The sequence below is a fragment of the Lichenostomus cassidix genome, chromosome 5, assembly GCF_008360975.1.
Source record: "Lichenostomus cassidix isolate B80296 chromosome 5, HeHo_3.0, whole genome shotgun sequence".
Lineage (NCBI taxonomy): Eukaryota > Metazoa > Chordata > Aves > Passeriformes > Meliphagidae > Lichenostomus > Lichenostomus cassidix.
The window spans coordinates 61,858,096-61,883,908 of NC_139486.1; the positions used below are offsets into that span (position 1 = coordinate 61,858,096).

Below are 25,813 nucleotides of genomic sequence, written 5' to 3' on the forward strand. Positions count from 1 at the left end.
TATGGAATCTCACATCCATTCATTGGGCCAATCCTTTCCAGTGCAAACAGTTCATGATCCATGAGCTAAAGGGGCTCCAGAAGAGCTGGAGAGGGACTTTGGACAAGGGCCTGGAGGGACAGGACAAAGGGGAACTGGCTTCCCACTGACAGAGGGTGGGTTCAGGTTGGATATTAGGGAGAAATCCTTCCGTGTGAGGATGCTGAGGCCCTGGCACAGATTGTCCAGAGAAGGTCAGGCTGCCCCAGGATCCCTGGAAGTGGCCAAGGCCAGGTTGGATGGGGTTTGCAGCAACCTGGACTTTTGGAATCTGTTGCTGCTGGTGAAGGGGTGGGATCAGGTAACAACCACCACAAGTGCTCTCAGGACTGAGGAGGGGGAGGATGAGCACTGGTGACAGGCTGGGAGGGGGATTAGAGTACCCCAAAATCTGTCCTCTAATAGCTTTCATTGTATCATTAAGAGGGTTAGCAGTAAGAAACATGGGTGATAAGTGCTGAAAACCTGGCTGCAAGCAACTGTTTACAGTCCTTCCCTTGGGCAGTTAGAACCTGAATAAGAATGACAAAAAATGGGAATTCTTGGCTCAGTTGTGCTTTCCTTGGCCATGGGGAGGTTTTGACAATGATCCCAAAAGCTCTTCCCACAATGGGAGTTGTTTCTGAGAAGCACCCAGCTGCCTCCCCAGCACTGCCAGCATTCCAGTGCCACCAGCACCACCAGCATCCCTCTCCTGCTGGAGGGACTATGACCCCTCAGGGAACAGAAATGAGGAGTGGTAGAAAGCTGTAGGGAGAGGGAAGGCAGTTGGCAAATGTCCCATGGGAATTAAAAGGAATGTCCTCCTTCCAATCAGAAGGAAATGAGGAGCCATTCACACAATTCTTCAGGTGGACCTTTTTACAAAAGCCACTTCCTTGTGGCCAAAAAAAAAAGCCATCATCAAGATAACCCCGAAGAACTGACGCTCTGACATAGTCAATGATGCAATTTCCAAATCTCCTGTGACTCCGCCAAGTCTTGGGGAGGAACACTGTGACAGGGCACAGAGAGGAGCCAGTGGGACAGGACTGGCGACCTCCTGGGGATCTGGGCATTTTATCCTTCATGTTACAGACCTGGGAGGATTCACTTTACCGTACGGATCCAAAAGGAGGAAGAGGTGCTGGGAACTGCCACTGATCTGGACAGACACCCTTTGCCTGCTGCTGCCCCACACTCAACAGGTCAGTGCAATGTTTGCCTTCCTCCCTACCCCACCTGCCTCTCCTCCAGCAGCTGCTCTGTTCCTGCCACCCTCTCCCTGGGACTGCAGTGTCCTCCCCAGCTTCTCCCTCCTCTGCCCTGAGCTTCCCTTCCGCATCTCCTGCTGAACATCCCAACCCTCCCACCTCGCTCTCCCACCCTCACCATTTCCACTGGTTATATTCCTGCACATCTCACTTCTTTCCACTGAATCCTTCCCACTGCAGGGAGCTGCTGAGGAGCTGCATGGTCCATCCCAGGACTCTCCAAGCACTGACTCCCCATCCACTCTGACCACAGCAAGGGACCACATCCCACTGCCTGCCCAGGGTCCATCCATGGAGTTGAGCACTGTCACCCCCTCTCCAGCCTCACCCACTGAAGGAGATGATCCATGTGGATTGATGCCACCAACGTGGCCATACACAGTGTCATGCTGCTCATCGGCCTCTGTGGAATAGTTGGGAATGGTGCTGCTGTTTGCCTCCTCCACTTCGACCCCATCACCTACTACATCTTCCGCCAGACCATCACCGACCTCCTCTTCCTTGTCTTCATGGTCCCCTCCACCCTGCTCTTCCTTCAGGAGGATGTGTCCTGCTCTGCTGTCGTGCCCCTGATGTATTTGAGCTTGCTTTTCCAGCTATCGCAGTTCTGCTACCACGTGGGGCTGTTCCAGCTGGCATTCATCAGCATCAAGAGATCCATGTCTGTCCTCTGCCCACTTTGCTGCAGTTATGAAGTCCCTGAGCACCTGTTTTGGGCGATGATGGATGCCCTGTTCTGGATCTTCTTCACTTTTCTGGCTGTCAAACCCACAGTGACTTCCCTGTGCCCGTCACACAAGCAGGAGCACTGCCAGGCAGCTCTCATCTTCCTGTATGCCCTCAACCTCCTCCTCTTTGCTGCACCCCTGGTCATTTACATCGCAATCCTCTTCATTCATTTCAAGCGTGGCTTCCAGCAGAAGCAACGCCAGAGACTCGATGTTGCTATCTTCCTTGCTGTGGTCTTCAGTCTGCCCCTCAGCCTCTGGAATTTCCTGCAGCAGCTCGGCTACACTGTAGTGTCCTCCCAGGTTGTTTTCCTGCTCACATGCATCACCAGCACCATCAAACCCTTCATCTACTTCTTGGTGGGCAGCTGGAAGAGACACTATTCCATGGAGAGCTGCAGGAGGCACTTCTCCAAGCAGTGTCTAAGGGAGATCCTCCAGAGGGTCTTTGAGGAGGCAGAAGAAAACACTGCCTGCAGCAATGATGCTGCCACGGACACAGCAGTCTGAGCCTGTTGATCCCTTCCCCTGCACTGCTGAAGGACTCCAGGACAGTGGCTGAGGGATTCCTTGAGCCACTTGATTAAGAAATATCAACAGGATGACCCCCCCTGTGCTGCTGCATCCCCTTCCCCTTTCCAGGCTGCACTGCCATCTCAGAAATGCTCCTGAGGCCTCGGCCTTGAGGAGCAGCCCCTGGGCTCAGCTGCTCTGGAGCTGATCACAAACTCCATCTGCTCCCAGGAACTGCTGCTCTCCAACGAGCTCCTGGCTTTTAGGAATACCCTTGGAAACTGGTTTTCTTGTCTGAATGGCACAACATCCCTGTCCTCACACTCCCAAAGAAGGTTTCCGACTCAAAGCGCAGCCAGGTCAAACACAGTTGTGACTAAAGCCCATCTCTTGGTGCACTGTAAACAGCAGTCCAAAAGGAGACCCTTGGAGCTCTCCTGAGCCCCAGCAGCACTGACCAGAACCTCCCTGTCAGTGGGGCCTATCCAAGACAGGAACTCTCTCGTTTGCTGAATTTGGGGGATCCCAGAACACCTATGGATCTTGGGCTGATCCCCACACTGCTCCAGGCTCAACCATTTGTCCATTCTGCAGATGCAAAAGAATCCAGACTGAGCACTTCACTGCCTTTGAGTGGAATTTCTCTCAGGGGCATTTTCAGCCTGCACTGACTCTTTCTATCTCTGTGCACACACGTGTCCATTTGCTATGGAAATGGGGGTGAAATGCTGCTCTCTCAGTTGTTTAAATACCTGAGATATGTGATTAAATTAAACCTCTAAAGAAAGTTCAGGTATAAGATAAAATGCTGTTAATTTTTATTCCTCTGTTGCATGGCTGAGTTTAAGGTATAAGTTAAATACTGTTCAGTTGGAGTGGTCTTAAGCTTTTAGGCCATTTTCCTTTTTATCCTTACCCTCACTGTGTGTTACACACACACATGGATATTTCTTTGTTGTGCTGTTCCTCAATAATAAATCTGGTTTTTACTAATATCCTTGCTGGTGGTTTTGTGCCTTCAGAAATTCTTCCTCTGCCCTAGCTTTGGTGTCTCCCCTAAGCAGGCTCTGACAGTGCAGCTACAAGAGAGGGGAGAGTCTGTGGTCCTCAGCACAGCCACCCCCTTCCAGGAGCAGGGTGACACCTCTGTTTGTCACCAAAGGCTCCATGGGGCATCACCCATCTCTCTGTTGCTTCACTAAGCCCCATCAAGTCCCACACATCCCACATCTTCCTGTGAGTCCCACCACATCCAACACATCTTCCTGTGAGTTCCACTGCATCCAACACTCTCACTATGTCCCACATCCCCATCCCAACCTCCCATCCCACTCCCCCATGCAGCCCACACACCTCCCATCCTTCCCATCTCTCCCATTCCCATCCCTGAGACTCCAGTCCCTCCCCATGGGATGCTCACCCCAGGCTGCCCCATAAGGATCTGGGGACTGTTTCTGGGACACCCCTCTCCAGAGCTTCACCCCCAGTGTCCAGCCCCCCAGTCTCTCCCAGAGAGGAACAAGAGGCTGCGGCGGGATGGATCCAGCAGCATTTATTGGGGTGGAGGAGTGGGAATGGCCGGGAGCAGCGGAGACACTGCCGGAGCTCCCGGCTGGAGCGGGGCAGGAGCAGGGCTGTCGGGCACTGCCTGGGGGAAAAGGGCCCTGAGGGTGGGGGGTCTGGAGGGAATCAGGGGGAGACGGGAGGTGTCTGGGGTTTGTTGGAGGGGTCAGGAGGGGTCTGGAGGTGGTCGGAGGGGGTCTGGATGCTGCAGATCCCAAATATTCCCCCTGGAGGGCAGCAGAGCCTGACAGGTCACACTCGGAGGCAGGGAGTGGCCGGGAAACCGACGGGACGGGACGGAACGGAACGGATTGGAATGGAATGGGACAGTGGGGTGGAGATGGGGAGTGATACTGTAATCTGGCAGAAAGCCAGATCATTATTAGTGCTTTCTAAAGTTGTTTGAACATAGCCCAAGTATCATCAGTCCATACAATAAAATCTTCATGGGCACAGAGCAGCTTGACCCTGGCTCGCTGCCAGGTGCCCACTATGTCACTCTATCACTTTCTTTTCCCCTGGGATAGGGGAGAGAATAAGATGGAGAACAGCCAGCAGAGTGAGATAAAGCAGTTTTATTGCAGTAGAAGAAAGGAATGAGCAAAGATTTGTGTGAGCATAAGCTAAAGAAAAAAAAAGTCAATTTTTACTTCCCATTCACAGCGATGTTCAGACACTTCCTGGGAAGTAGGGCTTCAGCACATGTAACAGTTCCTCTGGATGTCAAACACTGAAAACTCAGAGATGTCCCCACTTCCTCCTCTCTCCCTTAGCTTAATATATCTGAGCTGATGCCATATGGTATGGAATACCCCTTTGGCTAATCTGGGTCAGCTGGCCTGCTTGTGTCCCTTCCCAGGATCTTGCCCACTCCTATCCCTTTGATGGGGTAAGGAATGCCAGAGGGACAGCACAGCCCAGCAGTAGCCAAAACACTGCTCTGTTAGCAGCACCCTTACAGCTACTAAGGCAAAGTGCAGCACTGTGAGGGCCGTGAACTTTCCTTCAGTCAGACCCAATACAATGGGTGGACAAGTAATCCAAAATCCATACAATGGGTGGACAGGTAATCCAAAATTCCTGATCCATCACCCAACCATTCTGAGAAAGGTTCACAATTCTCTTACAGTTCATGGCTCATGCTTAGTATCCTTTAGCCTTGGAGAATTTCAAAACCCAGGGAAGTCATAGTCTTCTTCATCACTTGGGCCTTCTCTCTCAATCCCCTGTAATCATTTAATCTTCCAAAGTTTAACAATTCAACAGTTGGGTCTCAGCACTGTTCTTTAGTTTTGGTGGCCAGCAGAATATCATCAACATGTTGTAACAAAGCCTCTTGCAGATTAAAGGTCTTCTATTCTTCTAATTCCTTAGCCAGTTGATTCTCCTAAATTGTGGGGTTATTTCTAAATCCTTGTGGAACTGCAGACTTCTCTGTGGATTTTCCCACTTAAATGTGAATAGTTCCTGGTTGTCATGGCTTAGAGGTGTGCAGAAAAAGGCATCTTTTAAATCTATTGCAGTGAACCATTAAAATATTTTTTTTGCATAGTTATGAGTGTATATTGGTTAGCTACCATTCTATCTTATTAATTGGTGAAAATCCTTTTCAATTTTTCAAATTTAAAGGATACTGGTTATGTCTTACCAGGTCTGTGCCTGACTTTAGTTTGATTCTTACAGGTTCCACTCTTTGATTTCCCAGGAATCCAGCTGGCCCACACAATGGGGATTACTGCATTCTTAATATTCCTTGGAGTAGGTTCAGATTGGGAAGTCAGTTCCTGCAACATAAGCATTGAAGCTTCCACATATTTAGAGATTTCAGGGATTTCAATGTGAATTTAATTGGACTGAAAAGGGGTCACATTTCACAAGTCCTGATGGCACCGACAACTGTGATAAAGTCATTCCTTAACTCCCCTTGCAGGGTATTTAATACTGCATAACCAGCTCCTGTGTCTACCAAAAACCCCATTTTTCATTCCCCAGTTCCTCTGCCAGGGAAGAAACATCTGGTCCCTCTTCACAAGTCCTCTGCTATTGCCATAAGAGGGTTTGCAGAAGTGCTGGGTTTTACCTGAGGCCATTCCCACTTTCATCCTGTTTACAATATCCACACTGATTTGTTCCCACTTTTCCTAATGAAGCTCGAGGAACTCAAACACTTCTCCTACCATGAGACTCTCCCTTGCCCACCCAGGGGTGAGAGTCCTTTGCTGATTTCTTTCTGGTCTCATTTTCTATTTAGTTCTGTTTAGTTATTTCCTGTTTGGGTTTTTTTCTATTTTCAATTCATACGTACTGTCCATGCAACAAAAAGGAGTTCACTCATATCAAAACACTCAAAACCCTCTGTTGTCTGGATTTTCTGGAGTTTTATTCAGCTATCATCTGAGGGCTGTCCTAGGAAAACAGGAGCCAGGAGACTTTTGCTCTCCTCCCAAACCTCCTCATATTTATTGCTTTCTTATCTAATCCTGCAGCTAGCCTTCTCACTCCTCTGCACAGGACTTTGCAGCTCAATTGTAAACCATTTTTTTCCTTTGACCATCTAAATGCTTAGAGCAGACTTATCCCATGCTACACACAAAACACCAACATTTAACCCTTTTCTCCATGTTGTCTTTCTCTAAAGGCAAACCAAAAGGATCCAAAGGTACTACAATCCCTTTGCTATTCATGGCAATTTCACCAAGTGAAAAACATTTCAGAATCCATGCATTCATCCCATTTTGTCCTCAACACAAGAACAACATCAGCTGTAAAAAATATTATAGTCTAAGTACCATTTTGTGTCCTCTTTTCCCCGAACTGTAATTCATACAAAGGCTGCTATAGATTACAATATTGAATTCTACCTGGCAGCTGTTCCACCAGAGGATCTACCAATCTTCCTTCAATGTTTCAATTTACATTTAAGTGGTGATTTTTTTTTAAATACCATCCCAGTGAATCCCTTTAGATTGACCTGAACACATAATGACAGAATATATAATTTAATTTCCAAAACAACGTGTTCCAACATAAAAAACAAAATCCAACAAAAACAAAAACTGCACTGCTGAAGGACCCCAGGACAGTGGCTGAGGGATTCCTTGAGCCACCTGATTAAGAAATATCCACAGGATCACCCTCCCTGTGCTGCTGCATCCCCTTCCCCTTTCCAGGCTGCACTGGCATCTCAGAAATGCTCCTGAGGCCTCGGCCTTGAGGAGCAGCCCCTGGGCTCAGCTGCTCTGGAGCTGAGCACAAACTCCGTCTGCTCCCAGGAACTGCTGCTCTCCAACGAGCTCCTGGCTTTTAGGAATACCATTGGAAGCTGGTTTTCTTGCCTGAATGGAACAATGGAACTCACACTCCCAAAGAATGTTGCTGACCCGAAGTGTGGCCTGGTGAAACATGGTTGTGACTGAAGTCCATCTCTTGGTGCACTGTAAACAGCAGTCCAAAAGGAGACCCTTGGAGCTCTCCTGGGCCCCAGCAGCACTGACCAGAACCTCCCTGTCAGTGGGGCCTCTCCAAGCCAGGAACTCTCTCGCTTGCTGAATTTGGGGGATCCCCAAACACCTATGGATCCTGGGCTGATCCCCACACTGCTCAAGGCTCAACCATTCGTCCATTCTGCAGATGCTAAAGAATCCAGGCTGAGCACTTCACTGCCTTTGAGTGGAATTTCTCTCAGGGGCATTTTCACCCTGCACTGACTCTTTCTATCTGTGTACACAGATGTGTCCATTTGCTATAGCAAATGTGGGAGAAATGCTGCTCTTTCAGGTGCTTAAATACCTGAGATATGTGAGTAAATTAGGCCTGTAAGGAAAGTTATGGTATAAGATTAAATGCTGTTAATTGTTATTCATTTGTTGAATTGCTGAGTGTAAGATACAAGTTAAGTACTGTACTGTTTGAGTGCCGTTAAGCTTTTAGGCCATTTTCCTTTTTATCCTTACCCTCACTGTGTGTTACACACACACAGATAGTTCTTTGTTGCGCTGTTCCTCAATATTAGATCTGGTTTTTACTGATATCCTTGCTGGTGGTTTTGTGCCTTCAGAAATTCTTCCTCTGCCCTAGCTTTGGCCTCTCCCTCAGGAGGCTCTGACGGTGCAGCTGCAAGGGGAAGGAGAGTCTTTGGTCTTCAGCATAGCCACCTCCTTCCAGGAGCAGGGTGACACCTCTGTTTGTCACCACAACCTCCACGGAGCATCACCCATCTCCCTGTGGCTTCACTGAGCCCCATCACATCCCACACCACATCCCACACCACATCTCACACCTTCCTGTGAGTCCCACTACATCCCACACTCCCATTGTCCCACACCCCCATGACAACCTCCCATCCCACTCCCCCATGCAGCCCACACACCTCCCTTCCTTCCCATCTCTCCCATTCCCATCCCTGAGACTCCAGTCCCTCCCCATGGGATGCTCACCCCAGGCTGCCCCATAAGGACCCCCAGTGTCCAGCCCCCCAGTCTCTCCCAGAGAGGAACAAGAGGCTGCGGCGGGATGGATCCAGCAGCATTTATTGGGGTGGAGGAGCAGGAATGGCCGGGAGCAGCGGAGACACTGCCGGAGCTCCCGGCTGGAGCGGGGCAGGAGCAGGGCTGTTGGGCACTGCCCGGGGGAAGAGGGCCCTGAGGGTGGGGGGTCTGGAGGGAATCAGGGGGAGACGGGAGGTGTCTGGGGTTTGTTGGAGGGGTCAGGAGGGGTCTGGAGGTGGTCGGAGGGGGTCTGGATGCTGCTGATCCCAAATATTCGCCCTGGAGGGCAGCAGAGCTCCACAGGTCATGCTCTATCGCTGCTTTATTTCCTCGGGAGCTATTGCCTATCAGCAGTGAGTGCCCATCCAGCAGGACAAAAACTAGAATACAATGCTTCAATTAACTGACAATCTTGTGCACTTTATTCTGACTTAATATCTGGTGGACAGATCACCTGTTGCAGAACCAAAACATGGATGACCTTTTCTGCAACCTCTTTAGCCGCTTCCATATTTTGGCTCTATTTTATTTGCCTGGTGTGTTCTATGGGGCATAATTGCAACTTCAGCTGCTTTTTCAGCCTCCAAGAGGGGTAATATTTGTGTCCCATGCTTGATCGACATAGCCTGTGCTGATAACAAACCTCTCTGTCGCCAGATTGCTCCGTGGGCAGGCAATGCGCCAAAAGCATGTTTAGAATCCCTCCAGATGTTTACTTTCCCTTTGGCTCAGTTCCAATGCCTGGGTGAGAGGAGTTCCACCCTCTGCACTTTGTCCCAGAGCCCATTTAGGAGCTTCCTGAATATCCAGCTCCTTAGCTGTGACTGCTCACAAACAGCCAGGCCATCCTTGCCATCAGTGAATCATTCAAAAGATCTCCTGGGATCTGGCAAGCCCAAAGACAGATTCCCATTAGTGCTTTCTAAAGGTGTTTCAACACAGCCCAGGCATCATCAGTCCATACAATAAAATCTTTATGGGCAGTTATAAAAGTCCATACAAAGGGTGGATTGGTAATCCCAAATTCCCGATCCATCACCCGACCATTCCAAGCAAAACATGCAATTATCTTACAGCTCATGGCTAATGCTTAGTTGTCCTTGGCCTCGGAGAATTTCAAAACCCAGGAAGCTCAGAGTCTTCTTCATCACTCGGGCCTTCTCTCTCAATCCCCTGTAATCATTTAATCTTCCAAAGTTTAACAATTCAACAGTTGGGTCTCAGCACTGTTCTTTAGTTTTCGTGGCCAGCAGAATATCATCAACATGTTGTAACAGAACATCTTGCAATTTAAAGGTCTTCCGTTCTTGTAATTCCTTTGACAGTTGATTCTCCAAAATTGTGGGGCTATTTCTAAATCCCTTTGGAAATGCAGTCTTGTCTGTACATTTTCCCACTTAAATGTGAATAGTTCCTGGTTGTCATGGCTTAGAGGTGTGCAGAAAAAAGCATCCTTTACATCTATTGCAGTGAACCCGTAAATATTTTTTTGCATGGTTATGAGTTTATATCGGTTAGCTACCATTCTATTTTATTAATTGCTGAAATAATTAGATTTATGAATTCTGCAAATTTAAAGGATTCCTGGAAGTGTCCAAGACCAAGTTGGATGGGGTTTGGAGCAACCTGGACTTTTGGAATCTGTTGCTGCTGGTGAAGGAGTGGGATCAGGTAACAACCACCACAAGTGCTCCCAGGACTGAGGAGGGGGAGGATGAGCACTGGTGACAGGCTGGGAGGGGGATTAGAGTACCCCAAAATCTGTTCTCTAATAGATTTCATTGCATCATTAAGAGGGTTAGCAGTAAGAAACATGGGTGATAAGTGCTGAAAACCTGGCTGCAAGCAACTGTTTACAGTCCTTCCCTTGGGCAGTTAGAACCTGAATAAGAATGACAAAAAACGGGAATTCTTGGCTCAGTTGTGCTTTCCTTGGCCATGGGGAGGTTTTGACAATGATCCCAAAAGCTCTTCCCACAATGGGAGTTGTTTCTGAGAAGCACCCAGCTGCCTCCCCAGCACTGCCAGCATTCCAGTGCCACCAGCACCACCAGCATCCCTCTCCTGCTGGAGGGACCATGACCCCTCAGGGAACAGAAATGAGGAGTGGTAGAAAGCTGTAGGGAGAGGGAAGGCAGTTTGAGAATGTCCCATGGGAACTAAAAGGAATGTCCTCCTTCTAATCAGAAGGAAATGAGGAGCCATTCACACAATTCTTCAGGTGGACCTTCTTACAAAAGCCACTTCCTCTGTGGCCAAAAAAAAAAAGCCATCATCAAGATAACCCCGAAAAACTGGCGCTCTGACATAGTCAATGATGCAATTTCCAAATCTCCTGTGACTCCACCAAGTCTTGGGGAGGAACACTGTGACAGGGCACAGAGAGGAGCCAGTGGGACAGGACTGGCGACCTCCTGGGGATCTGGGCATTTTATCCTTCATGTTACAGACCTGGGAGGATTCACTTTACCGTACGGATCCAAAAGGAGCAAGAGGTGCTGGGAACTGCCACTGATCTGGACAGACACCCTTTGCCTGCTGCTGCCCCACACTCAACAGGTCAGTGCAATGTTTGCCTTCCTCCCTACCCCACCTGCCTCTCCTCCAGCAGCTGCTCTGTTCCTGCCACCCTCTCCCTGGGACTGCAGTGTCCTCCCCAGCTCCTCCCTCCTCTGCCCTGAGCTTCCCTTCCGCATCTCCTGCTGTACATCCCAACCCTCCCACCTCCCTCTCCCACCCTCACCATTTCCACTGGCTATTTTCCTGCACATCTCACTTCTCTCCACTGAATCCTTCCCACTGCAGGGAGCTGCTGAGGAGTTGCATGGTCCATCCCAGGATTCTCCAAGCACTGACTCCCCATCCACTCTGACCACAGTCAGCGGCCACATCCCACCACCTGCCCAGTGTCCATCCATGGAGGTGATCGCCATGTCCCCATCTCCCTCCTCACCCACCGATGGAGATGATCCGTGTGGAATAGATGTCACCAACGTGGCCATACACAGTGTCACGCTGCTCATCTGCCTTTGTGGGCTGGCTGGGAAGAGGGCTTTCCTCCACCAAGTCAGCATCAGCAGCTTCACCCACTTCATGAACTACCTGGCTTTTGCTGACTTCCTCCTCCTCCTCCTTGTGGTCCTTTCCACCCTGCTCTTCCTGCTGGAGGACGTGTTCTGCTCTACTCTCATGCCCCCCATGTACTTGAGCTTGCTTTTCCGGCTGTCGCTGCTCTCCTATCAGACAGCACTGTTCTGGTTGATGCTCATCAACATCCAGAGCTGCCAATCCCACCGAAACCAGCAGGTGCTGATAGCCCTGCACAGGGCCTTCTTCTTCATTGCCATCGGTTTCAATGAAACAGTGACTTCCCTGTGGCTGTCCCAAGGGAACTACCAGGAAGTTCGCATCTTCTTGTACATCTTCCTCCTCCTCCTCTTTGCTGCACCCTTGGTCATTTCCGCTACAATCCTCTTGATTACATTCATCTTTGGTTCCCAGCAGGAGCAACCCAATATGCTCGATCGCATTATCTTCTCCACTATACTCTGCTCCTTCCCCCTCAGCCTCTGCATTCTCCTGCAGCAGCTTGGCTACACCAAGGTGTCCTCCCAGGTGCTTTTCCTGTTCACCTGCATCCAGAGCAGCATCAAACCCATCATCTGTTCCCTGCTGGAGATTTGCCAGAGACCCCACTTGGAGTGATCCCTGTGGCTCTTCTTCCAGAGGGTCTTTGAGGAACCAGAAGAAAACACTGCCAGCAGCAATGATGCCACCATGGACGTGGTGGTCTGAGCCTGTTGACCCCTCCCACTGTGCTGCTGAAGTATCCTGGCACAGTGGATGAGGGTTTCCTTGAGCTACCTGATTAAGAAATATCCACAGGATAACCTTCTCATGCTCCAATCTCACATGAGAAGGGAGCAGGGGCATTGCCATGTGTGATGCGAGAGCGATGCTCTGCAGGAAGCACATTGGAGCATGGCTTTCCTCCTCCCTTCCAAGTCCTAAAACACTATTCCTCCAAAGGAATCCTTCCTGACACAGCTGTGATCCCAAAATCCCCTGACACCTGGTTCCTGCATCCCACTGCAGTCTGATATCAATAAACAGCATCCTGAAACCTGAGCTGCCTTCATCCCGTCTGCCAGCACTTGCTGCCTTCCTCTGGCTCCTGCTGCCAGCCAGGAATGGGGGTGGAGGGAGGGAGGGAGGGAGGGAGGGAGGGAGGGGACACAGGCATGGCTTGTGCTCCCTGCAGCAAACATGATCCCGAGTGCCCAGAGCTGGGATGGCAGCGGCACAGCCAGCATGGGCAGGATGGCCCAGGGGCTCAGCATTCCCTTCCCAGCTGCTCTCTGAGCGGCACAGCAAAGATCTCCCTGGTCCCGGCTGGAGCAGGGCAGCAGTGGAGCTGTCATGGAGAAGGTGGCCCTGGGGGAGTCTGGGTGTGTCGGAGAGGTCAGGAGGGGTCAGGAAGAGTCTGGATACTTCTGATCCCAAATGTCTTCACTGGAGAGCAGCAGAGCCCAACAGGGCATGCTCAGAGCTAGGGAGCAGCTGGGAAACCTGCAGGATGGGATGGGACGGGACGGGACGGGACAGGACGGGACGGGACGGGACGGGATGGGGTGGGATGGGATGGAGATGGGATGGGATGGCATGGGATGGGCAGTGGTTTGGAAATAGGGATGGGGAACGATACCAAAAGGTGCTGGAATAAATTTTCTATGAGAATGGGATGCGTTAGGAATCAGGAATTCTTTACCTGCACAGGACACACAGATGGATCTCTCCTTCTCTGTCTGTGGTGAGACTTTACAGCAGGGGTTTTATCCATTATAACCATACGTAGTCATTAAAACTTGTTTCTGATCTAATACCTAAACAGCACAATTTCTGTGCATCCACTCCCTCCTGGGAGTCTGTCATGGTATCAGCCTCACCAAATGCCAGGCACTCATGGCAGCTGCTCGCTTGTTCTCTCCTCGGCCACAGCCTGGGACTGCTGACAGCCCTCAGCGTGGAGCACTGTGTCTCCATCCTCTGCCCCATCTGGTATCGCTGTCACCGCCCCCGGCACCTCTCGGGTGTCATCAGTGGGTCCCTCTGGGTTCTCATCGGGGTTTTTGTGTCCTCCCTCTATGTCACCTACACCTTTACTGAAGACTCTGTGACCATCCTTGCAGGTGTAGCCTTTGCCATTTCCATGGTTTTTTCCCTCATGATGTTGGTTTCCAACCTGTTCCTGTTCCTCAAGCTCCACTGTGGCTCCCAGAGGAGACACCCAGGGAAGCTCTTTGTTGCCATCCTGCTCAACGTCCTGCTCTTTTTCACCTGCGGCATCCCTTTTTGTGTGGAGGTTTTCCTTAATGTTCCTGATTCTGGCGAGCTATTCCCAGAAAACACCTCCTTTCTGCTGGCATTGCTGAACAGCAGCCTCAACCCTGTGATTTATGTGCTGGTGGGGAGCTGGCGGCGTCGTCGCTTCCAGCGCTCCATCAAAGTCGCTCTGCAGAGGGTGTTTGAGGAGAAAGCCAGGAGTGAGGAGGGCAGCCATGGCCCTGGGGACACTGCTGTGGTGGAGGTGACAGCTCTGTGAGGCGCTGCTGGACACGAGGCACTTGGACATGTGTCACCTTAAAGACACCCACAAATATGGGACCATGGGGGCACATGGCTCTGAGCTCAGTCCTATTCCTTTATTCCCTGTGAATGACCCTCATTGCCTCAGCCCCAGGGAATAAACTCATTCTCCTTTGGCTCAGCAGATGAGTTTCATGGGGTTTTGAGAGCTCTCCTGCCTGGACAGAGTGTGACAGGTTAAGCCCTGGGGACACATCCAGCATGGGGTGGCAGTGATTTCCCAAGTCTCTGCAGGGCTGGGGCCTCTAGATAGCAGGAGAAAGGTAAGGATGTCACAGAGCATCCTTCCCCTTCTCTCGGGCAGAGCCAGGCCTCCATTCCCAGCTGATAGGGAGAGAAACCAGGTAGGGCTGCAGAACTGGGGAAGGAACAGCAACATTCCCTTGCCCTTTACGTGGGTATTTGTCACATTCTTTAATTCTAGAAATGATTAATTCTGAGTGAAGTGCAGGGACGATGGTGAACTCCACTGAGCCCTTGTGATTGTAGCCAAAAAGGGCTTAAATTACGGAAATTCACATCACCAGATGCTTGGGCCATTTAATTGTACAGAAATTAGGGGGTTATGCTGCTGTTCTGCAGAATGGGGCCATCCTCTGGTTTCCCAGCATCAATGTCCAAGGAAGCCTTTCAGCACTTCCATCCTGAACCTGCCCGCCTTCAGGAGGAGCCGAACAGTGACTCTGCACAGCAGCTTCAGCCAAAATCCAGGTTATACTGATCTTTTTCACTTTGTTAAGGAAACTAAATTAGATTTCTATTAATTTCTATTGTCTGTTTCCCACATGGTAATGCTGACCCCAAATCTGTTCAATAACCAACATCTGGCCTTTGCTGCAGAGCATGTCCCTGGTGAACCATGTCCAAAAACTCTTCATTTCTCTATTTATTTTTCCATTCTAAAGCATCTGTCTTGTCTGAAGAGGGCAGGTACCTGTCTCATACCAGAGCTCTTCCTAAGACACATTTCTGCAATGTTTGGGATTATGTTGACAGTGCCAAGAGCTCCTCATTTCTCCTGGGCAGCAGACACATCCCTTGCTCAGGGGAAGTTGTCCCTCCTTTTCCCACTGCCTCAAATCCAGGGGAAACAATGTGCCTGCTTCTGGAAAGGGAAGGGACAGTGAAAGCCGTGCATGGTGAGTCATGCTTTGGAGACACACATGAGGTTAAAGATCGAAAAACCATTTATTAACAGAGTTGTTAATGATTAACAGAACAGAGCAACTTCCACAGCTGAGATAGATTTTTTCTCCCTGTCTCCCATTTTCCTGTCCATTGGAAAGTAGAAACATTCTGAGGAACAACCTCTTGTCCAGGAAAGGACTCCCATCAGCCAGGGAGTTTCTCCCAAGACAAATGTAGAAGGATCATGATCCTTTCATGTATTTTTCTAGCTCCAAGCACCTTCCTTGTCTCCAGTATCACCAAGGCCACTCCCTGCCCGAGCTTCTTGTTTTCCATGGAATCATAGAATGGTTTGGGTTGGAAGAGACTTTAAACACCATTCTGTTCCAACTCCATGCCACAGTCAGGGACACTTTCCACTAGAGTACATTGCTCCAAGCCCCATCCAGCCTGTCCTGGAAAACTTCCAGGGATCCAGGGGCAGCCACAGCTACCCTGGGAAACCTGTGCCTGTGTTTCACCACCCTCATATTCCCAGCTTATCCCTCAGATCCTTGACAGCAAGCACTGGCAGACAGGGAGGGGAGAGAGAACCAGAGAAAATGTCACTACCCCTCAACACGCTCTTTTCCATGAAAAGTCCCATTTTCCTTCCCTCTCCCTCTTTCACACAGAAAATCCTGCCTTTGCCAAGTCTCCAGGCAGGCCCAGTTTCATTTTACCCCTGTTCCCCTTGTTTTCCCCAGAGGAGGAACAGATGCACCTCAAGTGGAGCCAAACATTGAGTCACAGTTGTAACGTGAGTGGAGCTAAAACCACCCACACAGCCTGGACAAAGTGGAAAAATCCAGCAGAGGCAGTTCCAGATCCAACCCCTTGTGCTGACAGCCCCCAAGACAGTCCACAAACTCAGTGTGCATTTTGGGAAAACTCTTCCAGAGCCAATCCCAAACATCTGCCCACTCGTCTGGGCAACAGAGGTCAGTGTGAATTTTCCACACCTCAGTCTTCCCGTGTGTCAGGACCTGCTGGAGATGGACAGGAATCACCCAGGAATTGTTCTGCACTGCTGTGCCAAGATTTCTTATCCACCTGGAATGTATTTTGCATTTAATGTTGTGAGGCACGGGCAAAGAACTCTTTGCCTCCAGAAATTCTCCCTCTCCCCTTTTATTAGCTTCTCCCCCAGCAGGCTCTGATGGTGCAGCTGCAAGGGGAGGGAGAGTCTGTGCTCCTCAGCACAGCCACCCCCTTCCAGGAGCAGGGTGACACCTCTGTTTGCCACCACAGGCTCCACAGGGCATCACCCACCTCCCTGTGGCTTCACTGAGGTCACTGGGCTGGGGATGTTCTCCCTGGAGAAGGGAAGGCTTCAGGGAGACCTTGGAGCCCCATCTGGTGCCTACAGGGGCTCCAGGAACTGGAGAGGCACTTTGGACAAGGGCCTGCAGTGACACAATAAAGGAGAATGGCTTCCCACAGCTGGATGGCAGGGTTAGATGGGATAGAGTGAAGAAATTCTTCTCCTGTGAGTGTTGTGAGGGCCTGTGTTGTTTTTTGACCCTGGCCCAATTCCAGGCACCCTTCACTCCTCTCTGCTGCTGGACAGAGAGGAGAAAACTTAATGAAGGTTTCATGAGTTAAGGACCAGGAGAGAGCTCACTCAAATACCATCACAGGAAAAACAGGCTCAGCTTAGAGATATAAAGGGAATTTATTACTCACAAAATGAGAGCAGGATAATGAAAAGTAAAATAAGCCATTAAAAATACCTTCCCCCCCCACCCCTCCCTCCTTCCCAGCTTCACCTCCTACCCCAGTGGTACAAGGAGACAGGGAATGGGAGTTATGGTCAGTTCATCACCCAAGATTTCTCTTGTTTCTCAGGGAGAGGAGTCCTTCCCCTGCTGCACTATGGGGTCCATCCCATGGGAGACTGCTCTCCATGAACTTCTCCAGCTTTAGATCATCTCATGAGCAACAGTTCCCTGCAAACTGCTGCAATGTGAGTCCATCCCATGGGGAGCAGCACCCCTCCAACTGCTGCAGTGTGGGTCATTCTTGTACAGGGTGCAGTCCTTCAAGGACAGGCTGCTCCGGCATTGGAGCAGAGCCCCTCTCTCCACGGGTTTCCCACAGGATCACAGCCTCCTCCCAGATATCCACCCACTCCAGCCTGGGCTCCTCCACAGGCTGCAGGTGAATCTCTGCAACCCCATGGACCCCATGGGCTGCAGTGGCACAGCTGCTTCACCATGGTCATCACAATTGGCTGCAGAGGAATGTGAGCTCCAGGGCCTGGAGCACTTCATCCCCCTCTTTCTTCACTGCCCTTGGTGTCTGCAGAGCTGTCCTTCTCACATGTTCTCACTCCCCTCTTCTTTTGCTGGAATTAAAACAACTGCACAACACCTTTGATTTCTTCTTAACTCTGTTACCAGAGGCATTACCACCATTTCTTGCTGGCTTAGCCTTGGCCAGCAGCACATCCATCTTTGAAGCCACCAGGGATGGGCTCTGCCAGACACTGAGGAAGCTTCTGGCAGTTTGTCACAGAAGCCACCAGTGAAGCCCCTCTGCTACCAAAAGCCAGTTCAAGCAAACCCAAGACATCCTGGCACAGGCTGCCCAGAGAAGCTTTGGCTACCCCTGGACACCTGGAAGCATTTGGATGGGGTTTGGAGCAATCTGTTCTGGTGGAAAGTGTCCCTGCGAGCAAACAGGTGGGATCAGGCAAAAACAACCAATAGTGTGCCCAAGACTGAGGAGGAAATTTAGCTGCTGATGAAAGGCTGGAAGGGATCACAGTACCCTAAAATCTGGTGTCTAATAACTTCCATTGCACCATTAAGGGAATTAGCAGTAACTAAAGTGGGTTCTAAGTGCTGAAAACCTGACTGCAAGCAACTCTTTGCTATCCTTCTCTTGGGCTGTGTGGTCCTGCATTAGAATGAAAAAAATGGGAATTCTTGGCTCAGCTGTTCTTCCCTGGGCCCAGGAGTAGTTTTGGCAATGATCCTGACGCTCTTCCCAGAATGGGAGTTGTTTCTGAGAAGCACCCAGCTTCCTCCCCAGCACTGCCAGCACTGCCAGCATTCCAGTGCCACCAGCACCACCAGCATCCCTCTGCTGCTGGAGGGACCATGACCCCTCATGGAAAAGAAACGGGGAATGGTAGTAAACTGTCAGGAGAGGGCAGCTGGAGAATGGGACATTTTCCAGGGAAGGAGTGTTTCTAATGAGGAAGAAATGAAAAGCCATTTGCTAAATTCTTCATTTGGAGCTTTTGATCAAAGCCAATTCCTCTGTGGCAAAAAAAAAACCTACAAAACCAAAAACAAACAAAAACAAACCAAAAAAAAAAAAAACCACACACACACAAGACACCAAGATAAATAACCCTGAAGAAGCGAAACTCTGACGTAGGCAAAGATGCAATTTGCAAGTCCCCTGTGACTCCACCAAGTCTTGGGGAGCAACAATGAGACAGGGCATAAAGAGGAGCCGGCGGGATAGGAGTGGAGACCTCTTGCTGGTCTGGGGACTTAAGTCTTCATGTTACTGACCTGGAAAGATCCACTTTACCATACGGATCCAAAAGGAGCAAAAGGTACCAGGAAGCACCACTGAGCTGGACAGACACCCTCTGCCTGCTGCTGCCCCACACTCAATAGGTTAGTGCAATGTTTGCCTTCCTCCCTACCCCACCTGCCTCTCCTCCAGCAGCTGCTCTGTTCCTGCCATCCTCTCCCAGTGACTGCAGTTCCCTCCCCAGCTCCTCACTCCTCTGCCCTGTGCATCCCTTTTGCATCTCCTGCTGAACATCCCAACCTTCCCACCTCCCTCTCCCACCCCCACAATTTCCACCCATATTTTTTTCCTGCACATCTCATTTCTCTCTACTGAATCCTTCCCTCTGCTGAGGAGCTATGTGGTCCATCCCGGGATTCTCCAAGTACTGATTCCCCATCCACTCTGACCACAGCCGGGGATCACATCCCACTGCCTGCCCAGTGTCCATCCATGGAGGTGAGCGCCATGTCCCCACCTCCTGCCTCACCCATCAAGGGAGATGATCTATGTAGGATGGAAGTCCTCCCCAGCCCCTCCCTCCTCTGCCCTGAGCTTCCCTTCAGTATCTTGGTATTGAAATCAGATGGAAAAAACTTTTTAACACAATGGAACATGTTAGAAAGTGGGAATTCTTATCTGTGCAGGTCATACTGAAGGACCTCTCCTTTTTCTGTGTGTGGTGAGGCTTTTCAACAGGGGTTTTATCCATTACAATCATTCAAAGTTATAAAAATATGTTTCTTTTCAAATATATAAGCATCACTTTCCTAAAACTATTTTCAATACATCCACCTGCTCCTGGGAGTCCTTTAATGCCCCTGCAGATTCATTAAGAGAGGTCTCTGGTGGTTGTATTCACTGCATACTGCAATATTTGAGGTGACCTTGCCATGAACGTTTCCTCTGGCCATGTGCTGTTGCTTCTTGTTACAGAACTTGTCCCAAAAGCACTGGAGGCCTCCTTATCTGCTTCTCCACTGGTTCCAGAAATGTTTATAGTTCTCTGTCCATGCTCCTTTGCATCCTTTTATCTTTTTGTCCAGCTGGTCTTTCAAGAGCTTCAGGAAAGCTGAATATTTTTATTCTCTGTGCTCTTTATCATTCTCCTGCCAAACATCCCAACCCTCCCACCTCCCTCTCCCACTCCACTATTTCCACTGCCCTCCTCCCCTGCACATCTCACTTCTCTCCATTGAATCCTTCTGACTGCAGGGAGCTGCTGAGGAGCTGCATGGTCCATCCCTGGTTTCTCCAAGCACTGACTCCCCGTCCACTCTGACCACAGCAAGGGACCACATCCCACAGCCTGCCCAGGGTCCATCCATGGAGGTGAGCACTGTCACCCCCTCTCCAGCCTCACCCACTGAAGGAGATGATCCATGTGGGATTGATGCCACCAACGTGGCCATACACAGTGTCATGCTGCTCATCGGCCTCTGTGGAATAGTTGGGAATGGTGCTGCTGTTTGCCTCCTCCACTTCAACCCCATCACCTACTACATCTTCCGCCAGACCATCACCGACCTCCTCTTCCTTGTCTTCATGGTCCCCTCCACCCTGCTCTTCCTGCAGAAGGATGTGTCCTGCTCTGCTGTCATGCCCATGATGTATTTGAGCTTGCTTTTCCAGCTATCGCTGTTCTCCTACCACTTGGGGCTGTTCCGGCTGGCATTCCTCAGCATCAAGAGATCCATGTCCGTCCTCTGCCCACTTTGCTGCAGTTATGAAGTCCCTGAGCACCTGTTTTGGGCGATGATGGATGCCCTGTTCTAGGTCTTCTTCACTTTCCTGGCCGTCAAACCCACAGTGACTTCCCTGTGCCCGTCACACAAGCAGGAGCACTGCCAGGCAGCTCTCATCTCCCTGTATGCCCTCAACCTCCTCCTCTTTGCTGCACCCCTGGTCATTTACAGTGCAATCCTCTTCATTCATTTCAAGCGTGGTTCCCAGCAGAAGCAATGCCAGAGACTTGATGTTGCTATCTTCCTTACTGTGGTCTTCAGTCTGCCCCTCTGCCTCTGGAATTTCCTGGAGCAGCTCGGCTACACTGTTGTGTCCTCCCAGGTTGTTTTCCTGCTCACATGCATCACCAGCACCATCAAACCCTTCATCTACTTCTCAGTGGGGAGCTGGAAGAGACACTGCTCCATGGAGAGCTGCAGGAGGCACTTCTCCAAGCAGTGTCTAAGGGAGATCCTCCAGAGAGTCTTTGAGGAGGCAGAAGAAAACACTGCCTGCAGCAATGATCCCACCATGGACACAGCAGTCTGAGCCTGTTGATCCCTTCCCCTGCACTGCTGAAGGACTCCAGGACAGTGGCTGAAGTGTTCCTTGAGCCACTTGATTAAGAAATATCCACAGGATCACCCTCCCTGTGCTGCTGCATCCCCTTCCCCTTTCCAGGCTGCACTGGCATCTCAGAAATGCTCCTGAGGCCTCGGCCTTGAGGAGCAGCCCCTGGGCTCAGCTGCTCTGGAGCTGATCACAAACTCCATCTGCTCCCAGGAATTGCTGCTCTCCAACGAGCTCCTGGCTTTTAGGAATACCCTTGGAAACTGGTTTTCTTGCCTGAATGGCACAACATCCTTGTTCTTACACTCCCAAAGAAAGTGTCTGACCTGAAGTGCGGCCTGGTGAAACACGGTTGTGACTAAAGCCCATCTCTTGGGCACTATAAGCAGCAGTCCAAAAGCAGACCCTTGGAGCTCTCCTGGGCCCCAGCAGCACTGACCAGAACCTCCCTCTCAGTGAGGCCTATCCAAGCCAGGAACTCTCTTGTTTGCTGAATTTCGGGGATCCCTGAACACCTATGGATCCTGGGCTGATCCCCAGACTGCTCAAGGCTCAACCATTCATCCATTCTGCAGATGCAAAAGAATCTAGAGTGAGCACTTCACTGCCTTTGAGTGGAATTTCTCTCAGGGGTATTTTCACCCTGCACTGACCCTTTCTATCTCTGTGCACGCATGTGTCCATCTGCTATGGAAATGTGGGTGAAATGCTGCCCTCTCAGGTGTTTAAATACCTGAGATATGTGATTAAATTAAACCTCTAAAGAAAGTTCAGGTATAAGATAAAATGCTGTTAATTTTTATTCCTCTGTTGCATGGCTGAGTTTAAGGTATAAGTTAAATACTGTTCAGTTGGAGTGGTCTTAAGCTTTTAGGCCATTTTACTCTTTATCCTTACCCTCACTGTGTGTTACACACACACATGGATAGTTCTTTGTTGTGCTGTTCCTCAATATTAAATCTGGTTTTTACTGATATCCTTGCTGGTGGTTTTGTGCCTTCAGAAATTCTTCCTCTGCCCTGGCTTTGGTCTCTCCCCTCAGCAGGCTCTGACGGTGCAGCTACAAGGGAGGGGAGAGTCTGTGGTCCTCAGCACAGCCACCCCCTTCCAGGAGCAGGGTGACACCTCTGTTTGTCACCACAAGCTCCACGGAGCATCACCCGTCTCCCTGTGGCTTCACTGAGCCCCATCACATCCCACACCACATCCCACACCACATCTCACACCTTCCTGTGAGTCCCACTACATCTCACACTCCCACTGTCCCACACCCCCATGACAACCTCCCATCCCACTTCCCCATGCAGCCCACACACCTCCCGTCCTTCCCATCTCTCCCATTCCCATCCCTGAGACCCCAGTCCTTCCACATTGGATGCTCACCCCAGGCTGCCCCATAAGGATCTGGGGACTGTTTCTGGAACACCCCTCTCCAGAGCTTCACCCACTGTGTTCGCCCCTTAGCCTCTCCCAGAGAGGAACAAGAGGCAATGGCAGGATGGATCCAGCAGCATTTATTGGGGTGGAGGAGTGGGAATGGCCGGGAGCAGCAGAGACACTGCCGGAGCTCCCGGCTGGAGCGGGGCAGGAGCAGGGCTGTTGGGCACTGCCTGGGGGAAGAGGGCCCGGAGGGTGGGGGATCTGGCGGGTATCAGGGGGAGACGGGAGGTGTCTGGGTTTTGTTGGAGGGGTCAGGAGGGGTCTGGAGGTGGTTGCAGGTGGTCTGGATGCTGCTGATCCCAAATATTCGCCCTGGAGGGCAGCAGAGCTCCACAGGTCATGCTCTATCTCTGCTTTATTTCCTCGGGAGCTATTGCCTATCAGCAGTGAGTGCCCATCCAGCAGGACAAAAACTAGAATACAATGCTTCAATTAACTGACAATCTTGTGCACTTTATTCTGACTTAATATCAGGTGGACAGACCACCTGTTGCAGAACCAAAACATGGATGACCTTTTCTGCAACCTCTTTAGCCGCTTCCATATTTTGGCTCTATTTTATTTGCCTGGTGTGTTCTATGGGGCATAATTGCAACTTCAGCTGCTTTTTCAGCCTCCAAGAGGGGTAATATTTGTGTCCCATGCTTGATCGACATAGCCTGTGCTGATAACAAACCTCTCTGTCTCCAGATTGCTCCGTGGGCAGGCAGTGCGCCAAAAGCATGTTTAGAATCCCTCCAGATGTTTACTTTCCCATTGGTGCAGTTCCAACGCCCGGGTGAGAGGAGTTCCACCCTCTGCACTTTGTCCCAGAGCCCATTTAGGAGCTTTCTGAATCAACAGCTCCTTAGCTGTGACTGCTCACAAACAGCCAGGCCATCCTTGCCATCAGTGAATCATTCAAAAGATCTCCTGGGATCTGACAAGCCCAAAGAATGATTCCCATTAGTGCTTTCTAAAGGTGTTTGAACACAGCCCAGGCATCATCAGTCCATACAATAAAATCTTTATGGGCAGTTATAAAAGTCCATGCAAAGGGTGCTCTGGTAATCCCAAATTCCCGATCCACCACCCAACCATTCCAAGCAAAACATGCAATTCTCTTACAGCTCATGGCTAATGCTTAGTTGTCCTTGGCCTCGGAGAATTTCAAAACCCAGGAAGCTCACAGTCTTCTTCATCCCTTGGGCCTTCTCTCTCAATCCCCTGTAATCATTTAATCTTCCAAAGTTTAACAATTCAACAGTTGGGTCTCAGCACTGTTCTTTAGTTTTGGTGGCCAGCAGAATATCACCAACATGTTGTAACAGAACATCTTGCAATTTAAAGGTCTTCCGTTCTTGTAATTCCTTTGACAGTTGATTCTCCAAAATTGTGGGGCTATTTCTAAATCCCTTTGGAAATGCAGACTTACATGTGGGATTTTCCCACTTAAATGTGAATAGTTCCTGGTTGTCATGGCTTAGAGGTGTGCAGAAAAAAGCATCCTTTACATCTATTGCAGTGAACCCGTAAATATTTTTTTGCATGGTTATGAGTTTATATCGGTTAGCTACCATTCTATTTTATTAATTGCTGAAATAATTAGATTTATAAATTTTGCAAATTTAAAGGATATTGGTTATGTCTTACCAGGCCTGTGCCTGATTTTAGTTTCATTCTTACAGGTTCCACTCTTTGATTTCCCAGGAATCTCACCGGCCAATGGGGATTACTGCATCCTTAATTTTCTTTGCAGGAGCTTCAGATTAGGAAGTCAGTTCCTGTAACATAAAAATTGAAGCTTCCACACATTTAGGGATTTCAGGGATTTCAATGTGAATTTAATTGGATTGGGAAAGGGGCCACGTTTCACGAGTCCTGGTGGCGGCAACAATTGTGATAAAGTCATTCCTTAACTCCCCTTGCAGGGTATTTAATACTGAATCAAATCCCAGTTCTTCATTTCTCTCTGCACAGGACTTTGCAGCTGAATTTTAAACCTTTTTTGCCTTTGGCTGTCTAAATGCTTAGAGCAGACTTTTCCTGTGCTACACATAGAACAACAACATTGAATTCTTTACTCCATATTGTCCTTTTCTAAAGGCAAACCAAAAGGATTCAAAGGCACTATAATCCCTTTGGTATTCAGGGACATTTCTGAACGTGGAAAACATTAATCCATCAATTCCTCTCATTTTGTCCTCAAAACAAGAATAACATCAGTTGTAGAAAAGTGTTATAGACCCAGGTACCATTTTGTGGCCATTTTTCTCCCGACTCCAATTCATACAAAGGCCACTACTGATTAAAATATTTAATTAAATTCTCCCTGGCAGCTGTTCCATGAGGAAGGGCCACCAATCTTCCTTCGATGTTTCAATGTACAACCAAATGGTGATTTTTTCAAAATGCCATTCCTGTGAATCCCTTCAGATTGATCTGATTCCATAATGACACAATACATTCTTTAATTTCCAGAACAACCAGGTTCATACATACAAAACAATACAAAACAAAACAAACAAAAACCAAAACCAAACCAAAAAAAGCCCCCAACCCAAACCAAGTTCCAAAACACCAAAAAAAACCCCAAGTTACAACAATATGGAAAACCTAGGTTACCCAATACAAAAAAACAGGTTCCAAAAGGCAAAAGAAACAAGCTGAAAAAATAACAGTTTCAATATACCAAAATAATTCCTGAGTCATCTACCACACTCCCTTGGGAGTCAGACAGCAGCCAACAGTGAATTCCACAGAATTCCTAGAAAGCTGGAATGAGATGATTCCTACCCAGGCTGACATGTGTCTGGGAGCTGGGATGCTCCTGCTGGAATCTGGTGTGTGTGTGGAGACCCTGGGAGCAGAACTGTCTCCTCTCTTCCTCGCTGACACTGTGTTTGTGTCCCCAGCTATGGAATCTCACATCCCCTCACTGGGGCAATCCTTTCCAGTGCAAACAGTTCCTGATCCATGAGCTAAAGGGGCTCCAGGAGAGCTGGAGAGGGACTTTGGACAAGTTCCTGGAGTGACAGGACAAAGGGGAACTGGCTTCCCACTTGACAGAGGGTGGGTTCAGGTTGGATATTAGGGAGAAATCCTTCCCTGTGAGGATGCTGAGGCCCTGGAACAGATTGTCCAGAGAAGCTGTGGCTGCCCCAGGATCCCT

General features: G+C 49.6%; 3 protein-coding genes across 3 annotated transcripts in view; all 3 read left to right on the forward strand.

The window, feature by feature from the left end:
- Positions 1-25,813, forward strand: part of LOC146436962 (mas-related G-protein coupled receptor member X4-like) — a 149,860-nt gene that overhangs the window by 40,262 nt on the left and 83,785 nt on the right. The window lies entirely within an intron of this gene.
- LOC146436968 (mas-related G-protein coupled receptor member A8-like) overlaps positions 1,640-25,813 on the forward strand; it is a 46,496-nt gene continuing 22,322 nt past the window's right edge. Inside the window, exon 1 of the mRNA XM_085063863.1 lies at positions 1,640-2,464. Within this exon, the coding sequence (XP_084919989.1) occupies positions 1,640-2,464 (825 nt within the window). The remainder of the gene's footprint in view (positions 2,465-25,813) is intronic.
- LOC146436969 (uncharacterized) lies at positions 10,279-12,711 on the forward strand. Its single transcript, XM_085063389.1, has 2 exons — positions 10,279-11,142; positions 11,389-12,711. Exons 1-2 carry the CDS (start codon positions 10,777-10,779, stop codon positions 12,286-12,288), a joined length of 1,266 nt encoding a protein of 421 aa, XP_084919515.1. The 5' UTR covers positions 10,279-10,776; the 3' UTR covers positions 12,289-12,711.

Bases quoted from the DNA above. Each gene is read 5' to 3' on its own strand.
- LOC146436969 (XM_085063389.1), top strand. From the start codon at position 10,777: ATGAGGAGCCATTCACACAATTCTTCAGGTGGACCTTCTTACAAAAGC. The intron at 11,143-11,388 runs GTCAGTGCAATG...TTCCCACTGCAG, and splicing joins TGCTGCCCCACACTCAACAG to GGAGCTGCTGAGGAGTTGCA.